At 43.4% G+C, this 26,393-nt stretch overlaps 2 protein-coding genes across 11 annotated transcripts in view; one reads left to right on the forward strand and one right to left on the reverse strand.

Annotated features, from left to right (window-relative positions):
* The first annotated feature begins 5,404 nt into the window (after positions 1 to 5,404).
* On the forward strand, positions 5,405 to 14,714 carry MESD (mesoderm development LRP chaperone). The gene is made up of 3 exons (XM_080395357.1): positions 5,405 to 5,623; positions 10,367 to 10,599; positions 11,327 to 14,714. The coding sequence occupies exons 1-3, from the start codon at positions 5,459 to 5,461 to the stop codon at positions 11,589 to 11,591; spliced, it is 663 nt and encodes a 220-aa protein (XP_080251483.1). The 5' UTR covers positions 5,405 to 5,458; the 3' UTR covers positions 11,592 to 14,714.
* Positions 13,918 to 26,393, reverse strand: part of CEMIP (cell migration inducing hyaluronidase 1) — a 121,839-nt gene continuing 109,363 nt past the window's right edge. For 3 of the 10 annotated variants that reach the window (XM_080395343.1, XM_080395344.1, XM_080395342.1), the window contains exon 29: positions 13,918 to 25,887. In XM_080395343.1, the coding sequence (XP_080251469.1) occupies positions 25,760 to 25,887 (128 nt within the window). In that variant the 3' untranslated portion in view covers positions 13,918 to 25,759. The remainder of the gene's footprint in view (positions 25,888 to 26,393) is intronic. The other 7 variants (XR_013929446.1, XR_013929445.1, XR_013929447.1 and 4 more) reach the window with 7 other exon arrangements.

Here is a 26,393-nt window from a genome sequence, read left to right on the forward strand (position 1 = left end):
TTGGTTTTTCTTCTTTGAAAATGATTCTGTGTATAAATAAGTAGCTTTTTAGAATAATAGGTGGGCTTTCACAGATGAGCTTAAGATGAGTGTTTTGATGTGGTGGGTTATTTTTTTTAGTATGGCATATTCAAAACCATAATATCAAAGGTAAGAAAAAAGTTATTACATAGATACCAGTAATATAAATATCTCAGTTATGTCTAAAATACTGGTCAGCTCCTGTTGCTCAACTGAAAAATAATAACAGCAAAAGTGCGGGGGTTTTTGTTGTCCTTTTATTCACTATTTATTGTGCTGTTGTTTTCACCGCTTACCGTATATAATCAATTGTTTGTTCCCTGCTGTTACCATGGATATTTAATACATTGACATGGAAAGGAGACACATTTTTATGAAAAAAATGCAGCTACAAAACTCCTCTTGCATGGAATGGAAGGCTGTGTCATATTTTATGTTGATACGGCCAGTAGTGGCTTTCTGGTTCTTGTTCTTATCTACCATCTACATATCCAGATATCCATCCTACACCTCGTGTTTTACGAGGCTAGTGCCTAGGAGAGCATTGGGTGCAGCGTAGCTCCTCGAGCCCGTTCTCCCTCCCTGAAGCAGGCAAGAAGGGCCAGGTGCAGGTTTTTAGGTCAGTTGGCTTGAAACTCAGAAGCACTTAATGAAGGAGTGGTAAATGCTAGTGATTAGAATAGTCCAGCATGAACAGGAATCCACGACCCTCCCTTCAGACTCTTAGGTCTGCAGGTTTTTTTGGAGATCAAAGGAGAACACAGTATTTTGAACAAAATGTGCAAGGGCCCACCCTTCCTGAATTGCACTTTTGGTAGTACGTTCTGTAATATTCTACAGAAGGGTTTGGGTTTCCCCCCTCTCCCTCCTTTTTAAAATATATATAATGAGAGAAATTTACTAGATGCTTTCCCAGGAGTCTGTGATCCTACACTTTTCTCATTGTGCCTGTGTGTTCTATAAGGAGAGCTGCTGATCATTACTGGTTTAAGTCTAGCACCTTTAATTCATCAGAAGTTCATGTAATGTATTACTTACATTAGATGTGGGTGCCAAAACTGACCTGTAAACCTAAAATTAAATTGGGACTACAAAATTAATTTCACTTAGATTGTGGAAATTGGACTATAAATGGAATTCCTGTGGGAACTGTGTAAACCTTCTTTGACATTGATTTAATGTAATTCTTTTCTTAATAGGGTAACTTTCAATTGTGTAACCAGTACATAGTTTTAACCAGCACAGATTTGTAGCAAATATTGCAGTAAGATGAGTACTAACAGGAACATTCTGTGGTGTTTCTGAATTTAAGGATTAAAATGTGTAGCTTTATTGCAACTGACTAGACAGTCAGGCGTCATACCCTCTCCCCAAATGTGATCAGAGAGGTAATGACACAAAGCTAACATGTCATTTATCAAACATCTCCATTCAGTCAATCAGTTTTAATCTATAAAATGTGCATGCACAGGACAGCATAAAGTTGGGGTAAAGATTTATTCTGTGGTCAAACCTGAATTCAAGGATCTGAATTTCAGAGTTAGTACCTGAATTGGAATTTCCTGTCCAAATCACAGTAATTAACCCCTAATTTGGGAGAATTTTGAATTATAGACTTTAATTTTTCAAACTGGACCCAGGAATTCAAAGTGTGACTAGCTCTGGAACAAAAATCTGCATTCTCTTAATAGATGGCAAGTGAGTGTCCTTGCTTTATGCATGAAATTAATTTGAGGACTGAAATCATTCTGAATCACTCAAATGTTCATGCTCTAGATGACAACATATTTTGCTCACTATGCTGCTAGTAACAGTATTTAGAAATAATTCTAAAATATTTAGAAATATTATAGAAAAAAGAAAAGTATTTTCTTCTTGAAATTTAGAAATATTCTGGTTGTTTTTAAAGATAATATGTTCAGGTCTGCTTTTTCAAGTTTTTCTCTGAATGTGGTGGCATTTGGAGGTCTGAACGAACACATGCACTGTCTTCGCATGAGAGCTCATGCATTAGATTGTCTCTGCAGGAGAACATTTAGGGTACTTAAGATAATTTGACCTATGAAAACATTTATTTTGAATGTTTTACTGGAAGTAACTCAGAATATCCTGACATTCTGTAAAATGTACAATACTGCTTTTAAACAGGGTAAGAATGCTCTGAATGCTAGGTCATCTCAAAACTGGCTTCAGGTTTTCTGCTATCTGTTACTCAGCAAGTCTTCCGTATTGTTTAACACAGTATTGTCCTGGTCCTTTGCTAAGCCAGTAGGTGCAAAAGCAGTTCTAATATCTATCAGGCTGCACAAAGAGCACAGCTGTACCCTAAACCTCCATCATTTTAGATATTCAAAGTAATCACTAAAAGGCTGCCTTTTGCAACACCTCATTCATCTGAGCCACTATTAGACATCCTCTTTTGTTAGTAGAGTTAAATTAATTCTTCCAGACACAGCATGTGTCGATAGCAGGTAGCCCTTGCATGTTCATACTCCCTTCTCATGCTTAGGGCTGATCTTCTGATCTTGTTAGTTTAATCTCTTACTCATCTATATGTCCTTCCAAGAAGGCGCTGCCCTTTCCCTGATGAAGTCAAATTCCTTGTTCTTTCCAAGGTTTTATTCCAAGGAATGTCAATGCAGAAGCTTTAAGACCCTACAGTACTGTATTTGCAAAGAAAAGCAAAATGTGACTAATGAGAATCCACTTTAAAATAGAAAACTGCACACAAAAATGCACCGCAAGCGAAGACTTGAGAGAGCTTTTGGCAGTTAAAAATATGTGCACATTGTTCTCCTAACTCATAAGAAATAATGGTATGGGAAATATATTTTGCACAAATGTAGTTCAAAAAATACAGGTTATATTAAAAAAAAAAAAAAAAAAAAAAAAAAGAGCATCCCAAACTTAATTAACAGAAATTTAGAACATCCTGAATCCTCTCACTTTACAGCTTGACCCAACCCTACTCAATAATGAAAACGATTTACATCAACAGGGGGAGGTAGATTTGCCTTTCTGTTAAGGTGTAACACTAATTTAAAGTACTACTAGTAAAATTTGTGTGTTGCTGAAGTAAAAATGACAGCCACAGCTTGAGACATTCCTGGCCTGACTAGATGGGACTTTAAGCTACTAGATAAAGCCTTAAACACCTTACTTGTGCAATCTACAATGAAAGTAACCATCTATTACTGGATATGTTCTGTATTGTAATCATAATAGTGTTAGCTGCTGGGACTATAAAAACTGTTAAGGAATATGAAAAAGCTTAAGCTATAAAAAACATATTTGTGTGATTTTATAGGTGTTCTGAACAAAACACAGTGTGCCTCAGTAAAAATAAAATGCAGTTTAATTTGCCGCTGTCAGTGATCCATGTTTCTAGCTGCATTGCTTTTGTCTCTTGCATGGGAAAGAACAGCAGAGTACAGAGGCTGAATAGGTGTTTGTCCTGCAGCTGACTCCACAAAGCATACTTTCAGCAAGTTCTTCCTGGGCACAGAATTCTGCCTGAACAGAGATAGTTGCGAGGTCAGAGCCAAGCATGAAAAAAACATCTCCCTTTCAAATTAAAGCTCTTATATGCATGACAAGGAAACGTGTAGTGTTGTTTGGTGCAGTGCTGGATATACTGAACGACTTGTTCACTTCTAAAGAGAACTGGATTACTTTTGAGATCCACATCTGAATGCAGTGCCAGATATTAAGGAAAGTCAAAGTTGGCTTGGTTTGTTTAATAGGAAAAAACAGAATTGAAGAAAATATTTCCCAGTAGAAATTCAATGAAAACATTTTATGCTGTAAGCCCAGCATTCCAAAATGGACTCTTTAGTCTTTATTTCCCAGTGAATGTACGCACGATCCAGTAATAACAAAAGTTACCAGAAACATATTTTAGTAAAGCCTCATTAATCAGGGCAAGCTGATATAGTATACCTGATGTTCATTATATTTAATAAGAAATCACTGAGCAAATGTGCTCATTAGTGACTTACTGGTCAGCTTTGTGAAAGGTACTTGATTAAAACCCCATTTCAGTTACTGTACATTTAACAAGCTCCACGAATAGCTATGGCCTAACTGCTTCCTGTTTCTCAGGCGTGCTGGCAGCATGTCTGAAATGTTATAAAACGATAACCCTCTGTATGGAGATTGCAGACCAGGCTGGTTTTTTATCAGGGTGCTGAAGTCTTGGATCCCACATCCTCCTCTGCTGTTTCTCATGCTACATGCGCACTTGGCAAGCTGCTGCTCCATGTGGCACGTCTCCCTGGCGTTCACAGGCTGCGGAGCCCTTCAGCATCTTGCCACTTCCAAGGGTTATCCAGGCTGCGGAGAGCCTCCCGAACTCACCGCCCTGCACGCTGCCTGCTTTTGGGTTGTGTTTACATGCTGTGCCCATAGGGCAGTGGGCTCCTGGCTCACTGTAGGACAACATACAGGAACAGAACTGGGGTTGGAGTGGTCACTCTGTGGAATGAATTTCTCTGCTCTGAACCTGCTGCCCCTTCAGTGCTTCCTCTTGGATGGAGAGGGGCCCTGCTCCATCACCAGCCCAGCCACAGTTACTAGCTGCCAGTAGCAGTTACCATCAGGCCTCCTTCAATTCCCAAGTGCAAACTTCTTGGAGTACAAGTCTAAAAGGCCAAAGGGAAGATGGTGCTATTTATAATTAAAACAGCTTCTGTGAGGCAAAAAATGAAGACTGCAATAAGGCTATGAAGGCATCGATCTGTATAATTCATTTTGGATAATGGAAAAGTACAAAGAAAAAGCCGTGTCTCTTGATGTTTTGTATGGTGGTCAGATGTTACGGAGTCTTTAGTAACAAACAGCTTTATTTTCAAAAGTCTTCTTCTAAAAACAGAATTGCTGAGGTACTAGTTAAAGTCAGAAGACTCAGTGCCAACGGGCCCAGTGCCTCTCACAGGTTACTGAATGCACACAGTTACCATTCTGCTTTAATAAAAAAAATCGGGGAAAAGAAATCCCACGGTTTACAGTCCAGGAGCTGGTCCGTCATACTTTTATTAAAAAAAAAAAAAACCAGCCCGACAATGTCCACCTTTCATCCAACAGCCTGGGCCAGGGCCTGCAGGGGCGGTGCCCAGCGCGGCCCCCGACCGCAGCGGGCCGGGCCGGGCCGCGGCCTCCTGAAGCGGCGCATTGTGCCGGGCCAGCGCGTCACACGCCGGGCTGCGACATCGCAGCGGCTGCCCGCCGTGCTGCCCCCGCCCCGGCTCGCTCCCGGCGCTCGGCCACGCTGCGGGCGCGGCCCCCTCCCCTCAAGCCGCAGCAGCCGGGTAATGGCCGCGCCGCTGCCCTCTCGGCCCTTCTCTCCCCCCAGCTCCTCCTCCCGCCCGGCCCCCGCCGCTGCCCCCGCCCCTTAAGGCAGCCGGGGCCGCCTTCCCGCGGCGGCGAGGGCCGGGAGAAGATGGCGGCGGCCGCGGGCTGGGCCCTGCTGGGCCTGGCGCTGTGGCTGTGCGCGGCAGCCGCGGCCGGCGAGCCGGAGGGGAAGCGGCGGGCGGGGCCGGCCAAGAAGAAGGACATTCGGGACTACAACGACGCGGACATGGCCCGGCTGCTGGAGCAGTGGGAGGTGCGGGGAGGGGCCGGGGGCCGTGGCGGGGCTGCGCCTCCCGGAGCCCGCATAGGGGCCCGGCGGCTGCGGCCGGTGGGGCAGCGGGGGGCAGCGAGCTGCGCTGCCGGCCCGTGGAGGCCGCTCTGCGTGGCGTCTCCGCCGGGGGAAGGCGGGAGGAGCGGCGGCCCGGTCGCCCTTCCGCGGGCCTAGCGGGGCCGCTGGCCCAGAGCGGGCGGGAGGGAGCCCCGCACCGTGCGGCTGCGGGATTCCTGCTGCCCGGGCTCCGCGCTCCTGTGCGGGGAGGCCGCAGAGCGGGGCCGAGCGGGCGGGGGGGGGGGGGCAGCCCTCAGGCCGCGCCGAGCCCCGGGCGCGCCGTGCCGGCGGCCCGCTCCGGCTCCGTGGCCGTTTGGGGGTGCCGAGGGGTGCACGTCCCGTGACCGAGTGTGGGTGGCAGGGGAGCCACTCGCTCCACGGTTGCGGAGTAGGCCCCGAGGGCTCTTGGTTTGCGTTTCTTCTTCGCCACTCCTCGTGGTAACAACTGATTCTGACTTCATCCCTTTCTCGTCCCCCTTCACACCCGCTGCCGTAATTTCCACAGCTCCCCATCGCTCTTCTCCACCTGGGTGGCATGCAACTGTTCAGTTCTTTGAGTTACTTTGGCTTCCATCCTCTTCTCATAAATGCCAGAGTGCTCAGCAGTTCCTCAGAATGTCTTGCCCCAAAACTGGAGGAATGACAGAGTGAAAACTTTTGTCTCCTGTAATGCCACTTACAGCCGTAAATCGAGGTGGAGAGTAGGTTTTGTTTGTTTCATGTAGGTAAAGTAACTGTGCAAAGGATGTCAGCCTTGGACCTGGTTGGCAGGTTAGGGACTTGTTCATCCCATGGACTGTTGCTGTGTACCTTCCTTTAGGAAGGGAGATTCTTAGAAAATTGAGTTAAAATTTCAAATAAAACTATGTAAAAAGCTCCAAGTTCACCCTTCTGTTAGTGGTATCAGCTGAGGACCAGGTAGTCCCCGCTGCTTAAAAAATCAGGGCTTAAATGATAATATTGGCCAGCTTCAACCAAATTTGGCGTTGTAGGAAAAATCTTAAAAGATGAGCATCTCTGAGTTTGCAAATCAGGTGCCTGGATAAAAAGGAGACTCCAGTTAATGCTGTCGTGACTCTCTGGCTGTGTATTCTGTTCCAGCCATGTGGCAGGCAGAGTCAGGAGGCTGGTCAGGGTTCTTCCTCTTTAGCTGGAGCAGGTCTCTGATCCAGTTTGCCATGTGCTGCGCAAATGCCTGTAGCCGTGTTGTGTGCAGATGTGGCTGAGCAGCTGGGGCGCTTGCGGCTGGGATTGCGTTGCCGCTGAGGAAATGCACTTATAGCCAGAGCCCAAGGAGAATAAAGTTACTGAAGCAGGGGTTCAACAATTAACAGTTGTTTGCTTTTTGGGATGGTCAGCTGTATGCCACTTCACGTGATGGTAGTCAGGACACATATAAAGAGCATGAAAGACTTGAGGGGGTGGTAGTTAGAGGATAGAGAAGAAGGGGCATGAGTGGACTTGATGGGGTGGGATGGCAAACAAAGGGGCCATTATGAATTTGGGGAAGAGCAGGAATTACGCTTGGGAGTCAGGGGCACAGGGCACAGGGCACAGATCTGTACAGAATCAAGTGTCGCTACTTTCAGCTGAGTGAGATGACTCCTAATAGCATTGGAGGATGGTGGCCGTAACACCCAGTCATGGTTTAACCCCAGCCAGCAGCTAAGTACCGTGCATATACTTGCTTGCTCACTCCCCTGCCCCCAGTGGGATGGGGAGGAGAATCAGAAACCGGTAAACCCCATGGGTTGATACAAGAACAGTTTAATAATTGAAATAAAGTAATAATAATAATAATTGTAATGAAGAGGAGAGGGAGAGAGGAATAAAACCCAAGGGGGGGAAAAAACCCAAGTGACACAATACAGTTGCTCACCACCCACTGCCAGTCGCCGAGCAGCGATCGGCCGCTCCCAGCCAGCTCCCCCCACTTCGCACACTGAGCACGATGCTCTATGGCATGGAATATCCCTTTGGCTAGTTCAGATCAGCTGTCCCGGGCTCCGCTCCCTCCCAGCTTCCTTGTGCACCTCCTCACTGGCACAGCATGGGAAACTGGAAAGTTCTTGACTTGAGCAGGCACTGCTTAGCAACAACTGAAACATCGGTGTGGTATCAGCATAATTCTCCTACTAAATCCAAAACACAGTGCTGTATCAGCTACTAAGAAGATGATTCTATCCTGGCTGAAACCAAGGGACATCCTTGGGTTCAGCCAGAAGCCTCGAGGGGCTGAGGCTGTGGCTCCAGCAGCCTTCCTGGAACGAGCGGCCACTTCTCTGTTGACGCTCTTGTGCTGCCCCTTGCACTGTGCTGGTGCAACCATGTGCATGCCTGCCCAGTGAAATGGGAGACTGATCTAGTGGGAAGTGAGCATGGGGAACGGGAAAAAGAGATGGAGGTTGCTTCAGCAGCTCAGCTGCACAGCTGGAGCTTGAAGGAAGCCACCTAGGGATTTCCTGCATGGAAAGGGACTTGCCAGCAATCTTGAGTCCAGAGGAGCTGGAAACAGAACTGAGAATCTGGTCTGGAGGTCTTTCTGTTGCTGAAATGTCATATTCTTTAAATAGTTCATTATTGTTATAAGCTCAGGGTTTCTTAGGCTTGACTCTGAGTTGATTGTTGAATAGACTAAGGAATTAAGTGTCCTATATTGCTAATATTAAAAAAAAAAATTATCGAGGGCATTGATGAGAAATGCATGAGAATGGGAGCAGGGGGGAGGAGGAAGAGAAGTAATATATAGTTATTACTGTGTCTGTGTAATGCTTTCCCTCAGAAGTCTCATGTTACTGTTTATTTTAATTAATCTGCTAGACATTTCAAAGCAAAAGCTTACACTTTTCTTCCAGCCTTTTACTTTGTAGGTAGCTTTATAAATAGAAAACTGCATGATAGTTTGTACAGGATCGAGAAAAGAAGTGTCGGTAAGGGAGCTTTTGACTGCTGCTTGTAGTATTTCTATTTAAACTGTAATAACAGCTTTATGAGCATTTAGTTGGATAGTTAAGGGGAAAATAGGTAATATACGTTACTAGATTGTGTTGTCACTAAAGTCAATTTCTGTGTTACGTAAAGGAGTATTTGGAAACATTCATTTCTGCCTTTTCCTTTCAAAACTGTGAAATTGAGCTGGTTTTGTCTGAAATTAGGATTGATTTGCTTTTACTTCTGAAAAATGTTTTTCATTCAGTTATGTAAAATTTTGTATTTTCATTGCATTTTATTGATATGAGCATTTTCCAGCTTCCTCTGAGATAAGTCTTGTTCCCACTTAGTGAGGACAGTGGGACTTTCCATGTGCTCTCTCTGCTCTCAATTCACTTAATGTGGAATTTTCAAGGGCATGTGAGCTACTTGAAAGCATGCTTCAGACTTGCAAAATGGAAAGCGATACATAACTAATAAGGAAAGAAAGGGTAAAATCTAAGGCTTCTACAACTTTTATTCTGTGGTAACTAAATTTTAAACTTTTTGGCAGAAAGACAACAAATGCTACGTAATTGAGATAGGAAAAGAACATATATGAAACTTTAACTATTACAGAGTGTGGGATGCTCCCTGTAGTGGGATGTTGTAAGAGGATGATGTTGAGTTTGTTGAGTTGTATGTGCAGAGATGAGAAGGTAATGTGAACTTAGATCTAAAAATCAAGATCAGCTTCTGACCTTTGAGGCTTTTGAAGGAAGTATCTTTATATACTGCTGTGGTTCATCTTCCTGATGGAGTAATGCATGTTTTCACTAAATGCCTGAAGTCAAAAAACCACCTAAAATATCTGTCTTAATTCCTGCTGATTTACAAGTCCTTGTGTGGATGCCCGTGTAAGACTTCCTGGGTTTTATGTTCTTTTTTACTTTTTCATTCTGTGATAAAAATACTGTTTAAGAAATCAAGTTCTGGCTCAATGTAAGTTGTCACTATGTTCACTCCTCTCTGTTGCAAGCTGTTTTAAGGGGCAGCAGTTTGAATTCTGCCTTTCCGAATATTTAAATGTCATGTCAACCTCAGCAGAGTCAAGAAGAGGTTTTTTCTTTTTTCCAAGAGTGACTTACTCTTGGTGATTATGTTGTCAGACTGTGAGCTGCATCTGTGCATCAGAAATGTCATGAAACCTTTGATAAAAGTTTTCCTGTGGCATTAACATTGAAGCTCTGAATTCTTGTGGTTTTAGTTGTTTAAACAAGGAAAATTAATTTCTCAAGTGATCATGTGATTCCCAGAAGTGAGTTTTGACCTCTGAAAGCAATATGTAGATGAATGCTTTTTAGTTTGTGTGTATGAGGCTTTTTTAGTGCAACTTTGTCAGTTCATCTTGTATATTTAATAAATTCCTGTGAAACAGTAAAGGAAAAAAAAAAAGTGTTTAGATAGAGGTGTATTGAATTAGTCTTGAGGCTGAAATATTTCTCAGCACATGGTAAAATGAGATTCTACCTGTCAGTATGAAAATGTGCATTGTTTTGAGGTGAGGGTTGTGCATAGAAAGAACATTCTTGGTGAAGTGTCCTGAAACAAAACTCACTCTTTCTTCTGGTTTGAGAATCTCCATCATTTAACTAAAAAATACTTTATCAAGGCAATCCCAAACAATGGGAAATTCCCCAAAAAGTGCATCTTTGTGGAACAGTTGAATTTAAAGCATCCTTTTCTGTTTCAAAACAGAAAGATGATGACATTGAAGAGGGAGATCTTCCTGAACACAAGAGGCCTCCAGCACCAATAGATTTCTCAAAAATTGATCCGGGCAAGCCTGAAAGTATCCTGAAGCTGACGAAAAAGGGGAAGACTTTGATGATGTTTGTCACTGTGTCGGGAAATCCCACAGAAAAGGAGACAGAAGAAATTACTAGCTTGTGGCAGGGCAGTCTCTTCAATGCAAACTATGATGTGCAAAGGTAAAGTGTTGTGTGAAAGGATAAAGTTCTTGCTTTTACAGAACTCTTGTTTCTTTCTTCCTGAAAATCTTTTAAACTGTCCTGTGCCCTTCCCCACATCTGTCCATCACTATTTCTTCAAATCTGTATCAGTTTATTTGCCAGTTTGATTTAAGTCAAGATACAAAAATTCTGGTGTGGTGCACAAATCTTTTTAACACTTAACACGTGATGTTTGTATAGCCTAGTTTCTTTTTCTCTCATCACATGTCAGCTATTTATCGGTTTTAGCTGCAGTTGTTTGCCTTTATGTGCTTGATGGAAAGCATCACACTTAGAAGACTTGTCACCACAAAAGGCTTTTTGTTCCTCTGGCTAAAAGATTTGTTTTTTGTCTGTGAGGAAGGATCATTTTAAAACGTGAATGTTGCACTCTTGTATTGAGGCTGTGAAGGGTTGCAGTTAAGTGTATAAAGCAAATTTAATGCCCTTTAGTGGGTTTTACATAGTGTCAAATTAGTTCTTAAGTTTTCTTTGTATTCTTACGCCTTCTTTGTCATTTGCAAACTTGGTATGTTTTTTTCTTATCTGTGCTAGAAGATTGTTCTCTTGTCCCCATCCCCAGGCAAGAAGGCTAGCTTCTTGCTTTTAAATGTATGCATCTGTCGTGGAGATGCTCTGAATTAAGCAAAACTTGGTAGTGCTTGAAAGGCGCAGAGCTAACTGAAAAAATGTATCTTTCCTCTAGGTTTATTGTTGGCTCAAATCGTGCCATCTTTATGCTACGCGATGGCGGTTACGCCTGGGAGATCAAAGACTTTCTGATAAATCAAGAAAGGTGTGCAGATGTTACTCTGGAAGGTCAGGTTTATCCTGGAAAAGGAGCAGAAGAAAATGAGAAAGGGAAAAACAAAACAAAACCTGAAAAAGCAAAGAAGAAAAAAGATGCAGACAAGAAATCTAATGGCATCAAAGAGGACAACCGAGCAACCAAACAGAGAGAGGATCTATGATGGACGCGTTAACCAGACTGGATACTGCTCTGCTGCTGCTTGAAGGGAAACTAAATTTCTGTACAATTCTTGGGTTTATTGGAGTGGAAGGAAGGATGCAGAGATTACTGAGGTTGAAAGACTTTTATGTTGAAATTCACCAGTTTACTTATTAATGTTGGCCATTTGTTTAGTTACAGGAAGGGTAATGTTTAATGCCAGCAATTGACTACTTTAGTTTGTAACTTTTTATGCTTTTGTTGTTGTTTAAAATTAACATACAAATCTGTGTGTCTAACATCACAAACAATTTTAAGTGGAAAAGAAGAAATACAGTCTCAGAATATGCTGATGTTCATCTGTAGTAGCTGCGTCCATCTTGGGTGTGCAGGTTGGTCATTGATTCATAGCTGCTGTTAAATAGCAGAGTACAGCGCTGGAAGATTCTCTCGGAAGCCAGTTTGGTAGAGTCAGTTGGCAAAACTGCCTAAAATTGCAAAGAGTAGCGTTACGGTGGCCAAAGATGCCTGAAATTACAGGGTTTAGGGCATGTCTGGTTAGACTGCCAGTGTCCACAATGAACAAAACCTGTTCTGTTTGTCCCAAGAAATGCACAGGAGCGGTTAGAAGCTTGACAGAAGCTAGGCAGGTACTCAGCTAATGTGGTCCAGGTCAGCGCAGGAAGGAGATTCCGCATCCATCACAAGTGATGCTGGGATGTTTGTGGAGCTACAGCACCCATACAAGCAGTGTCGGTGTGAAAGGAAAAGTCAGAATTACAGCATTCAGGTTGCTACTGCTGCCAAAGAACTGTGCCTGTGGAACCAGATGTTATGTATGCCCCATTATCTACACAGTGAGCTAGAAGAAATAGCTTTAACCCTGAAATTAATTTGTTTTACTGGTTTAAGGGTTTGTTTAAATCTTTGAAGAAGTACTAGTTACAGTACAGAGTTAAACTTTCAATTGGACATATCACTTACTAGTGTTTAATAACCAGATTTTCTTCTTTTCATGGGTACAGATTCCTGGCTGATATGGTTGAACATTTGCTTTAAATACTATGAAGTTTGATGTATGGGAGAAAATATGATTTCTCCTTGAAAGAGTTTGTGTAATTGGGAAGGTTTTATTATTATTTAGGTTGTATTCAGTCAAATGCATTGCTTAGAATTGTTTCCTTTCTGCCTTACTGTCTGTTAGGGACTAAATGCACCCAGTATGTATGGTCCACATCATTTTGCAGAGGATGAGCACGGTATTAACTGTCTTCATTTGATACTACTAAGATGTTACTTTGACTCTTTATTTAAGGTGCTAAAATCCAAGTGTTTTGGATAGCAGGTCCTAATTGAACCATAATGGTTGATCTTGTGGAATACTTCAGTATCAAAAGTAGGAAATTGTGACTTACAGAGTACTTCTTAGCGACATCTTTTATTTTAGAACATTACTGTTTCACAGAGTAGTAAAACCTTTAAAGTAATTACACATTTAGTTAGGTATTTGGGAGACAAACTCATCTTTGGTTGCTGTACATAAGGACTAAATGATGTTGATGAAGGTGTCAGATGACTGGGTTTATTTAATTGTATTTGTGTGAATTTAGGATTAAAGAAATCTTTTCAGCCACACTTCATTAAACAGGTCTGTGCCTGTTTGAGTGGAAGAATGAAAATCATGTGTTTCTTCAGGTTTAACTGTATTACTTTTACATTCTACTATTAATCTAAATGTGTAGCAGAGTTGAGAAGAGTCTGTAAACATTTGGATATTGCATTGCATTGAGAAGAGATATGCAGTCCCTTTCTTGTTTGTAATTAAATTTACCATTTTGTCAAATGTTCTAGGTTTGCACTTCCCTTTTTTAAAAAACTATTGCTTCTCATCTCAAGAGACAAACAGAGGTCAGACAAAACTATTATTACAAAATAGTAATGAGGTTCATTCAGGTTTTTTTACAACTTAAATCTATGGTATGGAGATGACAATTCAGATTATGATCAGAAATGTGTGGAAATGCAGTTTCTGTAATTTTCCTGACATTGTGAAACATAAATATGATTTCTTTTTTGATCAAGTTGTGTTCTTCCTGAGCTAAATCAATAAGCAATGTGAAACAGTATACAGATAATCCAAAAGAAAATCAGCCAAAGAGGAGAAACAGTACTACGCTATAGCTATCTTTTTCCCTTAACAGTTAGAAAGAGGGGGGCAGCTTTGCTGAAATTCAGCCAGCTGGTTGTCCAGGCTGTTTTGTTTGGTTGTTTTGAGTCATTAAGTCGCCTATTCCAAGTGCAGGGATGTTTTGTGCCATCTAGCTTAGTTAGTGTTTGGGGGGGGGGGGTTAGGTTTTTAATAGGAGTAATGACATGATGATTGCTTTTTGACCTAAAGCCTTCAAGTAGCTTTCTTTGTCTTCCGTTTTTTTTTCTCCCTTTTTCATCCTTTACACTCAACAAATAATTAAATCTGCTAGTAAGTATAATGTGGCAGTCTTTCCTGAAGATGGAACTTCTTCACCAGCTGTTCTCAGGTTTTGCAATTCATAACTCTACTCCAAAAGAACCAATGTTCCTTTTTCAAACTAGTAGGTCTTTCAGACCCTAGCACTCGTCCTGGTACAGTGTAACATAAGCAGATGTTATTTGGTAATCATTCAAGAGGCCTGAACACAGTATCACATACAGACATGCATATATAAAAATAAATATATTCAAACAGTTCCTTAAAGATATTAGTGTTCTCTAAGTGCCCCAGCAGATGCTGGATTGCATGTTCGAGTCTCATCAGACTTCCAATAACAGATTTTTGGTTCTATATACACAACATTTAGTTACCACCTTTAAAACTAATTTCAACAAGTAAGGTGGTGATTATTGCTCTTACTATATTTTTTTTTTTATTCAGTGCTGTACAGAGGTGCGTGGAAAACCATCTGCTTTCATGGCAGCTGAATGGCTGTTGCCTGTCTCTGCTCAGCTTAGTGGTTTCTCTGTTCTAGTGCCATAATTTAAGTTTCTAAGTTAACCAGCTGTCCTCAGAAAAAAAGTTTGTTAATGATACTACACAAGATGTGGTTGCACTTTGTGAAAAATTTCCAATGGACAATCAACTTTTTATGTAATAAAATACTGGAACAAATATCTTGGGTTTGGTTTGGTTTTCTTTTAAAGATAATCCTAATGTATACTGCATGCCTTACCTGTTTTACTGAAAATTAAAAATTAATAAATTTTAAATTCCTACCCAGAAGAGGACAAGTGCATCTCCTTTTCTTGAGAGCTTAATTTCATCAAGCAGGTAGAAAATTTGGCATTTAAATTGCTAGGACCAAGGCCCAGAAGACCCGATAGAAGTACTATGTGCAGTAAGTGAATGAATTCTGGCAGTTGAATTTATAACAAAACATCATCACGCTACTAAAGCTTACTAATTAGGAGATCTGAGCAATGCCCATATGCATTTTAAAAAGATGAGAATTGCAGGTGCTGTCATTATGACGTTGCTAAGGTTGATCTGTGGTGGTGCAGTGATGTTTCCTGTAATCCTGTGCCTACTACCTGTTGTACCGTCTGTGGCCCAGCCTTCCTCTTTGTGCGCACCAGTGCCAGCAGGGAAGGTCACGGGTCCCTTTTGCAGCTTCTCTTAGTTGTCTTTAGCTTTGTTGCTGCCCTCATTCCTAGGTGAGGTACCCATTGTTAAAATTCTGTCCTTTAAGTCTGTTCAAGACCCACTAACTACAAGAGGATTGCTAACCTTCCCTTGATGGGGGAAAGCATTTCTCTTCTGTGAACGGTCAGGTTAGTCTTGACTTCAGAAAGCCTCCACATGCCTGTCACTGTTTCCAAACTCTTTGCAATTTTCTCGTGAAAAGGAAATGGTCAATTACAATACCGTTTTGTTAAGATACAGAACAGCCTACTTCTGTCTGGTACTTGGCCACTGTTCTTGTGGGGTTTATAGTAAGGCTTGGAAATTATTTCCAGTCTTTATCTGTGCCTCATTTCCTTTTCTATTCAAGGAGTAACAGTGTTTGTCTTTTCCAGTTGGTTGGGGTTTTTGGTGGTGGTTTTTTTTTTTTAACTGCACTGGATGTTTATAGAAATTGAACGAGCCAGTGCCTGAATAACAGGGATGCCTCTATTCACAAATGCCTGTTTCATTGGTACTTTCATGTTGCTCATTCTTAAGGTTGCCATCCTACTAGGTCTGTTGATACACCTTTATCATTCTTATTTTGGGATAAAATGAACTATTTTTGCCTGTTGCTGTTTTCCATCTTTCATACTGTGCCATTTTAATGGGGACAAACCCCACCTAATATAGGTGAATTGCCAGGAAGGTTAGAGCTGCTTGGATTCACGAAGGAAAAACACTCCACCTGGATTTTTTGGTGGTGGTGGTGGTGCTTTTTCTCCTCCAGCAGAAGCAGCAGGTAGTGCGAGGGGGCTGGTCACACCTCCCACCTCGAGCAGAAGAGGGCTGCGCAGTGTCGTTTCTGATTAGTATTTTAAAAGTCACTGTAATTCAGTATAACTAAGCGCTCGATGGCACACCAGCCTGCATCCAGGGGCAGCTGGTAAATGCTGTTTCTGTCCTGTGTGATGCTGTTTAATGGGCCAGTATGGTCACTGTCAGTCCTGGTGTCAGCTGGGTGAAGTTATCGGTGGCAGCGTATCGATGGGTTTCTGTAATCTGAAAAACAGATCTGTTAACCATTATTAAATTAACAGTAATAATTGTAACATTAACCATTATTTAAATTAGCAGTAATAATTGTAATAAAGGATTTTTCAAGAACTTGGGGAGATATATATGTATTTAATCATTATTGGTATTTTGAGAGGTAGAAATGGGGCAGATAAAGGAACTTCAGCCTCTTCCCAGTTTTACTAGCAATGGGCAGCAAATAGGTGTTCCTGCAGCACAGGGTTTTGCTCTGCAGATTCTGCTAAGAAGAGGGTGTCCTCGTGCCAGAGGCCCTCCCGCTCGCCCACTGACCTCTTGCACCTCTCACTGCGTGACGGCAGAGTCCTCCCATCTTGTGAAGTGCTGTAATTCATCCCGTTAGGATGCCTGCAGATGCCCTGGCTCCCAAACCGCAGCACGGAGGTGGCTCTGTCGGGGTTTCTGCTGTTCAGGTGGCTCAGTGCCTGCCGAGGCTGTCATAGTAATCCTATTGGCAACGTCCTTGGCCTGAATACGGAATAAAATGGGAAAAGAACGTGTCACTCTTTGACACTTCTCTGAAACAGAAACTTTTTTTTTCTTATTCCAGAATATTGTGCCTCTGCTCTGTTGCAGTTAGACAGGAGAGACCCTATTTTTTTTACAGAATGCTAACTAGAATGCTCTAAGTCCATGAGACTTATAACCAAAACCTTTTTTTCCCCTGCTGTAATTTAATGGTACTCCAAAAAAAACAACAACCCATGGGCTCAGCTTTACTGCCTATTACATCTGCTTTTAGAGATAATTTTCAGTAGTGTCTGAAAATAGGCTGGACTTCTGTGTTGGTGATGTCCCTGCTAATTCTGTGGAAGCCACCGAGCAGAGCACTGAGCACTCATGAAATCATTAATATTTAAATCAGTTCAGGTGCTTTCATTGATGGCAATGTTACACATTGGCAGGCCTCTGTGTGCTTTGGAAAGCGGTGAGCAGCGAGGTGCCTGCAAGGTGCAAGGTCATCAGCAATGAGCAGTAGCTGTTGATTGAGCAGCACCATGAAGTAACCTGCATCTTGCTGTAACTTCTGTTAAAGGCTTCTTTGTAACGAGGAGGGCTGGGATATACATGAATAATTGTATTGCAAGGTTGTACTGGGAAAAAAAATCATGGTTGAGCAATTTGCTGAGTCAATAAACAAATAAATAAGATAAAGGTGTAATATGTGTATTCATGTGATCATTGCTCGTTATTTCCCAGACCCATGGTTGCAAGCCATCCTGTGTGTTTTGGTTGTTTTGTTGTTTTTTTTTAACTTGTCCTCAGTGCAGTTTTATTTCATTCAACTTCTTTTGCAAAAAAAATAAGTTGAGTTTTTATACTCCCATCTAAAATGAAATCTCACGACTATCCAAAATAGTGCGTACTTAAATTACACATACTTTTATTCATCCTGCCAATTGTATCCACAGCCATACCCTACAACTTCTCAACCCTTGATAGTCAGCTGTTGTCCTTCTGAGCTGTAAAACATGCTAATAACTGTGAGAACTTTAGGTAACTGCAATTATACGAGGATGGAGTTGCCAGGGACCCTCATGGAAGCATAGGCAGGTGTTTGGGCACTTAACAGCTGATTTTGACAGAAGATTTTTGAAAAAACTTAACTTTTCTTTCATTTAAATGTGGGAGCCAGGTATTTTGTTGTGATCTAATGAGCTGTGTAAACTTACCAGGGAAAGGTCACTTTCCATCTTATCATTGCTCCTACCCAACCCTTGTCCCCACATAACATCACCATTTAAGCCATATTACTCAATTCTGAAATAACCCCAGGAAGGCCTGAAATATATTTCAGCCACATTATTATTTCTGTCAGCAGTGATAAGCCAGGACAGCCTCACTTTCTGGGATGGGAAAATCAACTTTAGATTTGTAACAGGGGACGCTGTGCTCAGGAGATCCCCAAATGATGCAGCTGAATACTGGAGACAGACTACAGGAAAGCAGGAAAAAAAAGTCAGATCAGCTGCATTAATTTCCTGAGGTGTTGCTATCAACTGACAGACCCTGGGGCTTTAGGTGAGACATCTGTGCTTTAAGAAACATTATCCCGTACTACTCATTCAACACTAACACAATAGAAGATGAGGTTACAGTTGTGCTGGGAATTTCATCGTGATCTCCCATTACACACTTTGCCAAAGGAGAAGAGATACTTACTTTGTGAGGGGCTTTCTCTGGCACAATTTCCCATTGAGTCCTGTCACTGCTTCCTCACCACAAGCCCCTCACCGTGTCCTGGTACTGCTCCCGACGGCTGAGATATTCCAGCTGAGATGCAAACGCAGAAATTGCAAATTATTCTATTTGCAAAGTGATGGAGCTGTCCCTTGGGTTTTGTTTTGGGGGCCATACAGTGGGTGTACAGGCTGCATCCAGCTCCATGGCTGAGGGATCACCGCAGGGAGGAGCTGCCGAAGGTGTTTTGTGAAGAAGCCATGCAAGAGGAAGGAAGGGTGTAGCTGCAGTGGTGGTTTCTACACATGCCTCCCGCATCCTTTGGTCAGGAAGAAGGTGGTGTGACAAAACAGCCTCTGAGCCAGCTGCCAAAATGGCCCTTTGGGGCTGAAAAGCCCTGGACACATCACAGTGGTTTCAGCTGCTGCTGGGGGTGATGGGCAGGCTGGTCGAAGACCTGCGAGGGCAGCGTACAGAGCACTTCATTCGGGGAACTGGACAGGCAGTGTTCCTTATTGCCCCGTGGAGCTGGGAGAATGGAAGCGCCGTGCAGCAGCGGCGGGAGCATCCCTGCAACTGGGAGCTGTGGGCAGGATCCGTGCCAGCTCAGCCGCTGCTGCCCGCGGGCGGCTAACAGGACTGGTCCTGGCCTGCTGGCATAAGGCGGCAGGTATGTAAGAGTCAAAAAACCCACTGGGTTTTCCTTCATTTGCGGCCCATACCTTTTGTGTCCATTGTCCAAAGCAGCATCTAAAAGAAAAGAAAAACAAAAAAACCCGGCCAAACCCACACACACCCTCCCGACGGCTCTCACTGCACCCCCGCCTTTAAAAGGCAGGCGGTGCAGCCAGAAGGGCAATACTAAGTTTTATAATTTTGCCCGTTAACCCGCAAACTCACGCGTTTGAAATCAGTTTTGCCGGGCATCCGGTGCGCGGAGAGCTGCGGTAAAAGGTGCGGGAGCTCCGCTGCCCCGCGGCGCTGCGTCGGGCGGCCGCCAGGGGGCGGGCGCGGACAGGCCACGGCAGCTGCTGCGCCCCGAGCGCTGCGCCGGGCCGCGCCGGGTCACTGCGGGGCCGCGGGCGGGCGGAGTCGGAGGGACCCCAAAGCCCGTCTGGTTCCCAGCCCCCGCCACGGCCAGGGACCCCTCCCGCCAGCCCAGGCTGCTCCCAGCCCCATCCAGCCTGGCCTTGGGCACTGCCAGGGATGGGGCATCCACAGCTGCTCTGGGCAGCCTGGGCCAGCACCTCGCCACCCCCACAGAGAAGAATTTCCTCTCAATATCGAACCTAAAGCTGCCTTTTTTCAGCTTAATACCATTCCCCCGTCCTGTCGCTACAGGCCCTACCAAAAAGCCTGTCCCCATCTTCCTCGAAGTCCCTTATGCTGTGTTATATTATAGTATACCCATTTAATAATTTACATTGTCTTTGTAATATATTATCTATATTACAGATATTAAAATGCTATATTTTTAATAACAAATGTATATAACTTCTTAATATATAATTATTTATATATTTTATATATATATAACTTTTTAATAACAAATCAATTTAATTTACTAACAAATTAATCATATTTTCCTACAGAAGGTAATGTAGTTAATGTACAGTGTATTTTATATATTCATGGATAGAATCTATCTGGTCTATATTTAAATATAAACACATAACTAAAAATTATGTGGTAATTTTAGAACTAATGTAGTTAATTGTATATAGGTTATACAGAGTTTGTCGTTGAGTTAGTTCTAACAGCTGTATATACATATATATAGAGACACCTACACAGAGACACACACATATAGACACACAAATATATACGCAGACACACACAAATACACTCACGTAAATATCCACACACAGGCACCCCAACCACACACAAATTCACACATATATACACACATACACGTGCACACACACAAAGTGCATGCACTCCCCTTACACAGACCACACAGAATATACATGTGTACAGACCTCATGTACAGACATACGCACGTATATATCCACCCTCCTGCTCCTTACACACACACGCAGAGCGACGCAGTGGTAACGGCTGCCCACATGCTGCGGCACGGCGAGGTGGGGGCACCTCATCACACCTCCCTTTGACTCCATCAAAAAATCAATAATGTAATAATGTATGGGAGTCTGTGTGTAAGGGTGTGTGTGTAAGGTGTGTGTGTGTGTATACATATGAGATATGTGTATGGGTGTGCATACATGTGCCTGTGTATGTATGTGTACGTGTGTATACAGAAGAATGTATGCGTCTTTATAAGGTATGTACATATATTTGTGTGTGTGTGCGTGCACATAAGATTGTGTGCACACATATGAAAGCTGTGTGTACACGTGTATGTAAGAGATGTGTCTGTGTATGCACGTGCATGTATGAGCTGTGCATACGAGAGCATGTGCGATGAATCCTGGCTGCCCACCCTGGGGGTCTCCGCAGCTCCTGCCCCATGAGCAGGCTCCCGGCTGCCACGTGGCTTTCTGGAGGTGCCTGGGGGCTCCCTGTGCCCCCCACCCCCCCATCAATTTGCTGCGGTCAGAGGCTAAAGCCTAGCTCTGCCCCTGCTCCCACAACAGCCTGTGCAGCTCTCAACAGGGAAGGTTTTGATCTTATCGCTCTATTAAATAGATGCTTCATTTTTCCCTGACGCTGGTGTTGTGACGTGAGATTTCTGCCATGACTTTCAGCTTTTTTCTTCCTTTTCCCCATGCAGTTGATCTGCAAAAGCCCACATGTCAGTAACTTCAATCCAACACGAGTAGGCAGGGTGCATTTCTAGTTTCCTGGCCTGGAGCCATTAGGTGGTAGTTCTCTAACGTGCTAACTACTATTTTGATACTTGATTCAAAAATATGTGCTTGGATGCTGGAAACGTTGAGTGCTGCCATCAAAAAATCCCATTCCAGTTTTGGAGCCTCCAAAAAGTTTTACAGTGGAGTCTGCCCAGCTGGCACTGTCCCATGGTGGAAAATTTACAGTCTAAGTTGTGCTTGACCTGACAGTGAGATTCTTACAAGCTGTAATAGTCGCCCACTACAAAAACTTTATATGTTTTATATATTATTTCCATATGTATTTTTACTCCGTGTTCACCCTATTCAATGAAGAAAAAGGTTAGTGAGCAAGGGAACAAGATTTTTGGTTTAATCTGCTAATAGTCCCGCACCTTTGGCTGCCCCAAATACAGCCCTTGCTTGCGTCTGCCCACTGTGACACCCCCTTTCCCGCTCCCATCTCCTTCCCTTCCCATCTCCCTGCCTCACAGCCTGCAAGGGTGACTGGGCAGGCAGGGAAATGTACTGTGGTCTGCACAGACTGGCCAGCGAACGCACACAGGGGTGGTTTGGCCCCTTGGTCTCTGCCTTTTGAAGTAAGTAGGGAGCTGTGTACCTTTCTCTCAGATGCTGTACTAAGGCTCGTGTGTGTCCCCAGCAAATGCCAGCTCATTGCTACAGACACTGAAGAGACAAGAGACAAAAAAAATAAGAAATTTGCATTGAATATTTATTTCGATAAACATTGTGTACTCCAAACAACTACATGTTATCTCAGTTGTAAGCCACAATCTGTTGGGACCAATGTCCCAAGAGCTCTTGTCATCATAAACCAGTCGATGCATTACCACGGTCTGCGGACACAGAGAGCTTTCAAGTGCAAAGCAGATTATCTGAAAAGACATATCGCCAATCTCCTTAACAACCCCGACAACGCTAAACTCCAGTAAAAATGCTTCATATGTCTGCAATTTAGTTGTCTTAGTGCCATTGTAATAAATTAATAGAAAATATATCTTTTTTTTTTTTTTTCATTGGAAAGTCTATAAGAAAATGTACAAACATCTAACTCCGAAAAAGGACCAGCTGTTTCGGCGACAGGTAAAACAAGCATTCGAACAGAGGCAAAAAAATCCAAACATCCAAACAAACAAACAGACAAACAAAATGCAATCAAAACCCATCACTCTACCGATGGCAGTTGTATAGGCAAACGTGGAAACATTTGCAGTAATAAAACCTTACGAAGAGGGTAACTGCAGCTTGTGCAGGGACTGTGCAGGATGTACAAAGAACAAGCGGTCAGGTAAGTCACTAGTCAAAATGTGCATGAGGAATTTCTAGAATGGTCAAAGACAAAAAAGTGATCATATGGCACAAAACTATTGCTGACTGGTGATGGTACTAGGCTTCATTCTGCCTTCAGAGCAACACACTGACCATCCCATAAAGGTCAGTGGGAGCCCTTTGCATTTCACAGGCTTGGCTGTCCCGTTACGCTGCTGCAATGCTCTGTTATCCCTCAGGCTTACAGACTGCAGTGATCCCGTACTCGGAATTCACAGCGTGAGACCGACCCTCGCTCCAAAACCAGCCCCATGTGACAAGCTTTGCATGATAGAACAACCTACTTCAACATCTTCTTCTCTTAATAAGATGAGAGGTTTTAGGAAAGAAAGAAAAAAGCGTTTCCTAGAGCCAAGTTTTATGATTTCACCCTGAGAATTCCCAAAATAGCAAAATCAGAAGCCACGCTTTCGCACAAAGGCAGCACGCTATAGAAGCTGAACAAACCAGTGCAGGTGACAGGCCCAGCCGGCACGGTCCTTCCAGGCTTTTCCAGGAGGAGGGAGTGCGCTGGTGTCCCACTGTCCCACTGGAGCAGCACACTGCAGCGGGCAGCCCCTGCCCCGGCGTCAGGCAAAACCACATCCCAAACCAGGTACATCCCGAGCCCAGCTTTCCTGCCCACCGTTGGTTAAGTGCTCATGAAAGACCTACTCCTGCTTTGGTCCACCTCTCGGAGGCAAGTGCGCCCCACTGACACGTGCAATGGTATCAGCAGGCTTGCCTCAGGCTGACGAAGAGGTTTAGGTAACCCAGACAAATGTACTCAAGAAATACAGAATGAAATAGTAGAATGTACTCAAGACTCTCTTTTTTTAGCCTATTTGCTCGACTCCAGGGATCTGGCTCTGTTTTGGCTATCAGAGAACATCAGATAAATGATGTTTAGATAATCATGGTTGAACCACAAGTGAGACTGACTGTTTCAAGGAATAGTTTCTGAAATCCCCAAACCATCAGAAGACACTGGGGGTAAAAACAACCCACCCCACTTGCCTTTCACAAGTGTTACCCATTCATTCTGGAAATGGCACAAATGCCTAAAGAGCATTCATTGCCAGACTCTTGTTAAGAAGCGAGGGAGGGAAAGCTCGGCTCTTTTTTTTTTCTTTTCTTTTTTTTTTTTTTTTTTAAATACAATACACAGGACATTCAGCAAGTTCAAAACAACTATATAACAAGACTGAAAAGAACATTTCCAGTTTCAAAACCCAGGAGAGGCTTGGGGGGAATGTAACCTACAGTACTATGTAAATTTTGCTCATGGTTGCTTTGACTTTGAGAGCAATTGATCTAAGCCAGTCTTATAGACTGCAACACCGGCCCAGCCTTTGGAATGACACACAAAATCCTTGCCCTTTTGTTCCAGCTACAAGATAGAGCTTTGGATATTCTGGGAGAAAAGCAACTTAATGACATGAACTTTAATTAAAAGAAAGTAAAATGAAGTAACCATCAGCAACTAGAATAATTTCTGGAGTAATGGGGACAGGCAGAGACAAAGTGGGGAAACAAACGCAGACATTATTGGCAAAATTTGCATTCTATGTACTTTGAAGAGCTCGTCATCCTATCATTTACCCCTTCCCCCTGCCCTTAGTGTCCTTAGCATAGCCACAGCCTCCAGAGACACCGTCACGGCATTTCTGAGCAACAGGCAGAAATATTACTGAGCACTAGCAGTGCTTACAATGTTTTACAATAATGTTTAACTTCCCAGCTTCAAGAGAAGCCCCTGTAGGAGTCCTGGTTGATGCTAAGCTGCCTTCATCACCCAGATATTGCTTTGAAGATGGGGGAAAGGAGGTACAAGGCATCCAAGTATTTGTATGGGGATTTCCACTATAATTCTTCAGCTACCTGGTATCACCTGTGTCACCTTCTATCCAGACGTCATGTAACTCTTCCAGGAGGACCAAGACACTCATGCCCTTAAGCCTGAGGACAGGATCAGAAAGCAGCACACAGCAGAGCAGTCTGATCCCATTCCCTCTGACCTCCCTGGAAAGGCAAGGACCGCTCACCCTATTTGAGGCTGAATAACGTAAGCCCCTGTATTCCCAGTTAAAAACTGGGAGCCTTGAACAGGATGGCTTTGACTGGCTACCATAAACCCTGCAGACTGACTCTGAACGTTATTACATGGTGGGACTGTATGGGAAAGGCTGTATATGTGCTAATCAACATTGTTTTCCTTCTGGCCTACAGCTGCTTGTTGAAGGAAGACTTCTTATCTGAGCAACCACTGTTAAAACCCTTGATCCATAGGAGAAACGCAGTTTTCTCAGCAAGCAGAAAGATGTGGTTTCATCAGTCTCCACTGACACGTTTTAGCCTCTCCTTCTCTCATCTCCTCCCCAACTATGTGCCATGAGTTCGAGTGTACAACACAGATCCCAAAGAGCTTCATCAAACATCAGAGAAACACAGAATCATTTAGGTTGGAAAAAAACTTGAAGATTACCAAGTCCAACCCTAAACCTAACACTGCCAAGTCCACCACTAAACCATGTGCATAAGTGCCACATCTACACGTCTTTTAAATATCTCCAGCGGTGGGAAGCTTTAGGATAAATTCTTATTGTCCAGTTACACTTCCCAGGACCTAGCTAATCATTCAAATATCCTCTTTCTATCTCAGATTTTCAGCTAGTCTTTGAATTGGCATTCCATGTTTAAGCGAGCAGCTCATTACACTATGGAAAAAAAAAAAAGAAAAAGAAAAAGAAAAGGTGTTTGGGCAACTTAGAGGCTCGTAAAAGCAATAGTCCTCGATGGCCTTCAACCCTAGAACTCCCCTTTTGAGAGGCAGCCCTGTCACAGGGGTGCTGATAAAACCAGCAGCTCGTCAAACAGGTCAAACCTTGCTTAGTGACACAAGGGTCAACACGGCATCGGTGGGCAAGTCAGCCGGCGAGGAGCTGGTGATCACAGAACATACACTGATCACAGAGGAAGGCTTTTCTGTCACATGTGGCCACTCTAGCTACTTACAGTGAGATATCTTTGTGAACAGCAACAACAACAACAAAATGCTACACCTCTGGAGCAGGCTGGCGAGGCGCCTGCGGTGAGCAGTCAGTAGTCCGTCCCACGGGGGCAGTGCTGGCAGCCAGGAGGCAAAGCAGTGTGTCCTCATAATTTCATTTTCTTCACCACAGGAATCGGCAGTGCTTGATAGATTTTAGCTGAGTCCTCATTAGTGACCAGCTTCACCCAGACAGGGCGGAAGCTGCCTTTGAAGCCCACAAAAGCCATTTTTTCTGCAAACCAGAGCAGATATATATTAGGAATGTGTCAGGGCTGCACCAGATACCCACCCACGTGTGTGGCTACACCCAGTGCCTGGATGGATGCAGGTGGACAACAGCACAGGTGCACACAATCTTTGCCCATTATGCATTCCCCAGGTAGTAAAGAAATACTTTTCTAATGAAGCTTAACTAAAATTTTATTTACATGTTGTATGCTTCCATTAATTAATAACGTGTGGTACGTAGCAGAGGAGAAAGAGAGAAGGAAAACCCCTTCCTAGCAGGCAAGGTTGAAGCTATCATTGTTGGCGTGGTGATTATGCTCAAAAGCCTTTCCTGCTTGGGAAAGGTGGGGTGATGAGGAGGCACAGGACAACGAAGACCTTTGTTAGTATACATTAGTGTATAACACACACACACAAGAGGAAAGCGTACCAAAAGCTCACAGTTAGAGCTGATCAGAGCACCATGCACACAGAGCAGTATTCTAGCGCAACAAGCGATGCTTTGAAATC

Source organism: Falco punctatus (genome assembly GCF_963210335.1).
Source record: "Falco punctatus genome assembly, chromosome: 7".
Taxonomy (NCBI): domain Eukaryota; kingdom Metazoa; phylum Chordata; class Aves; order Falconiformes; family Falconidae; genus Falco; species Falco punctatus.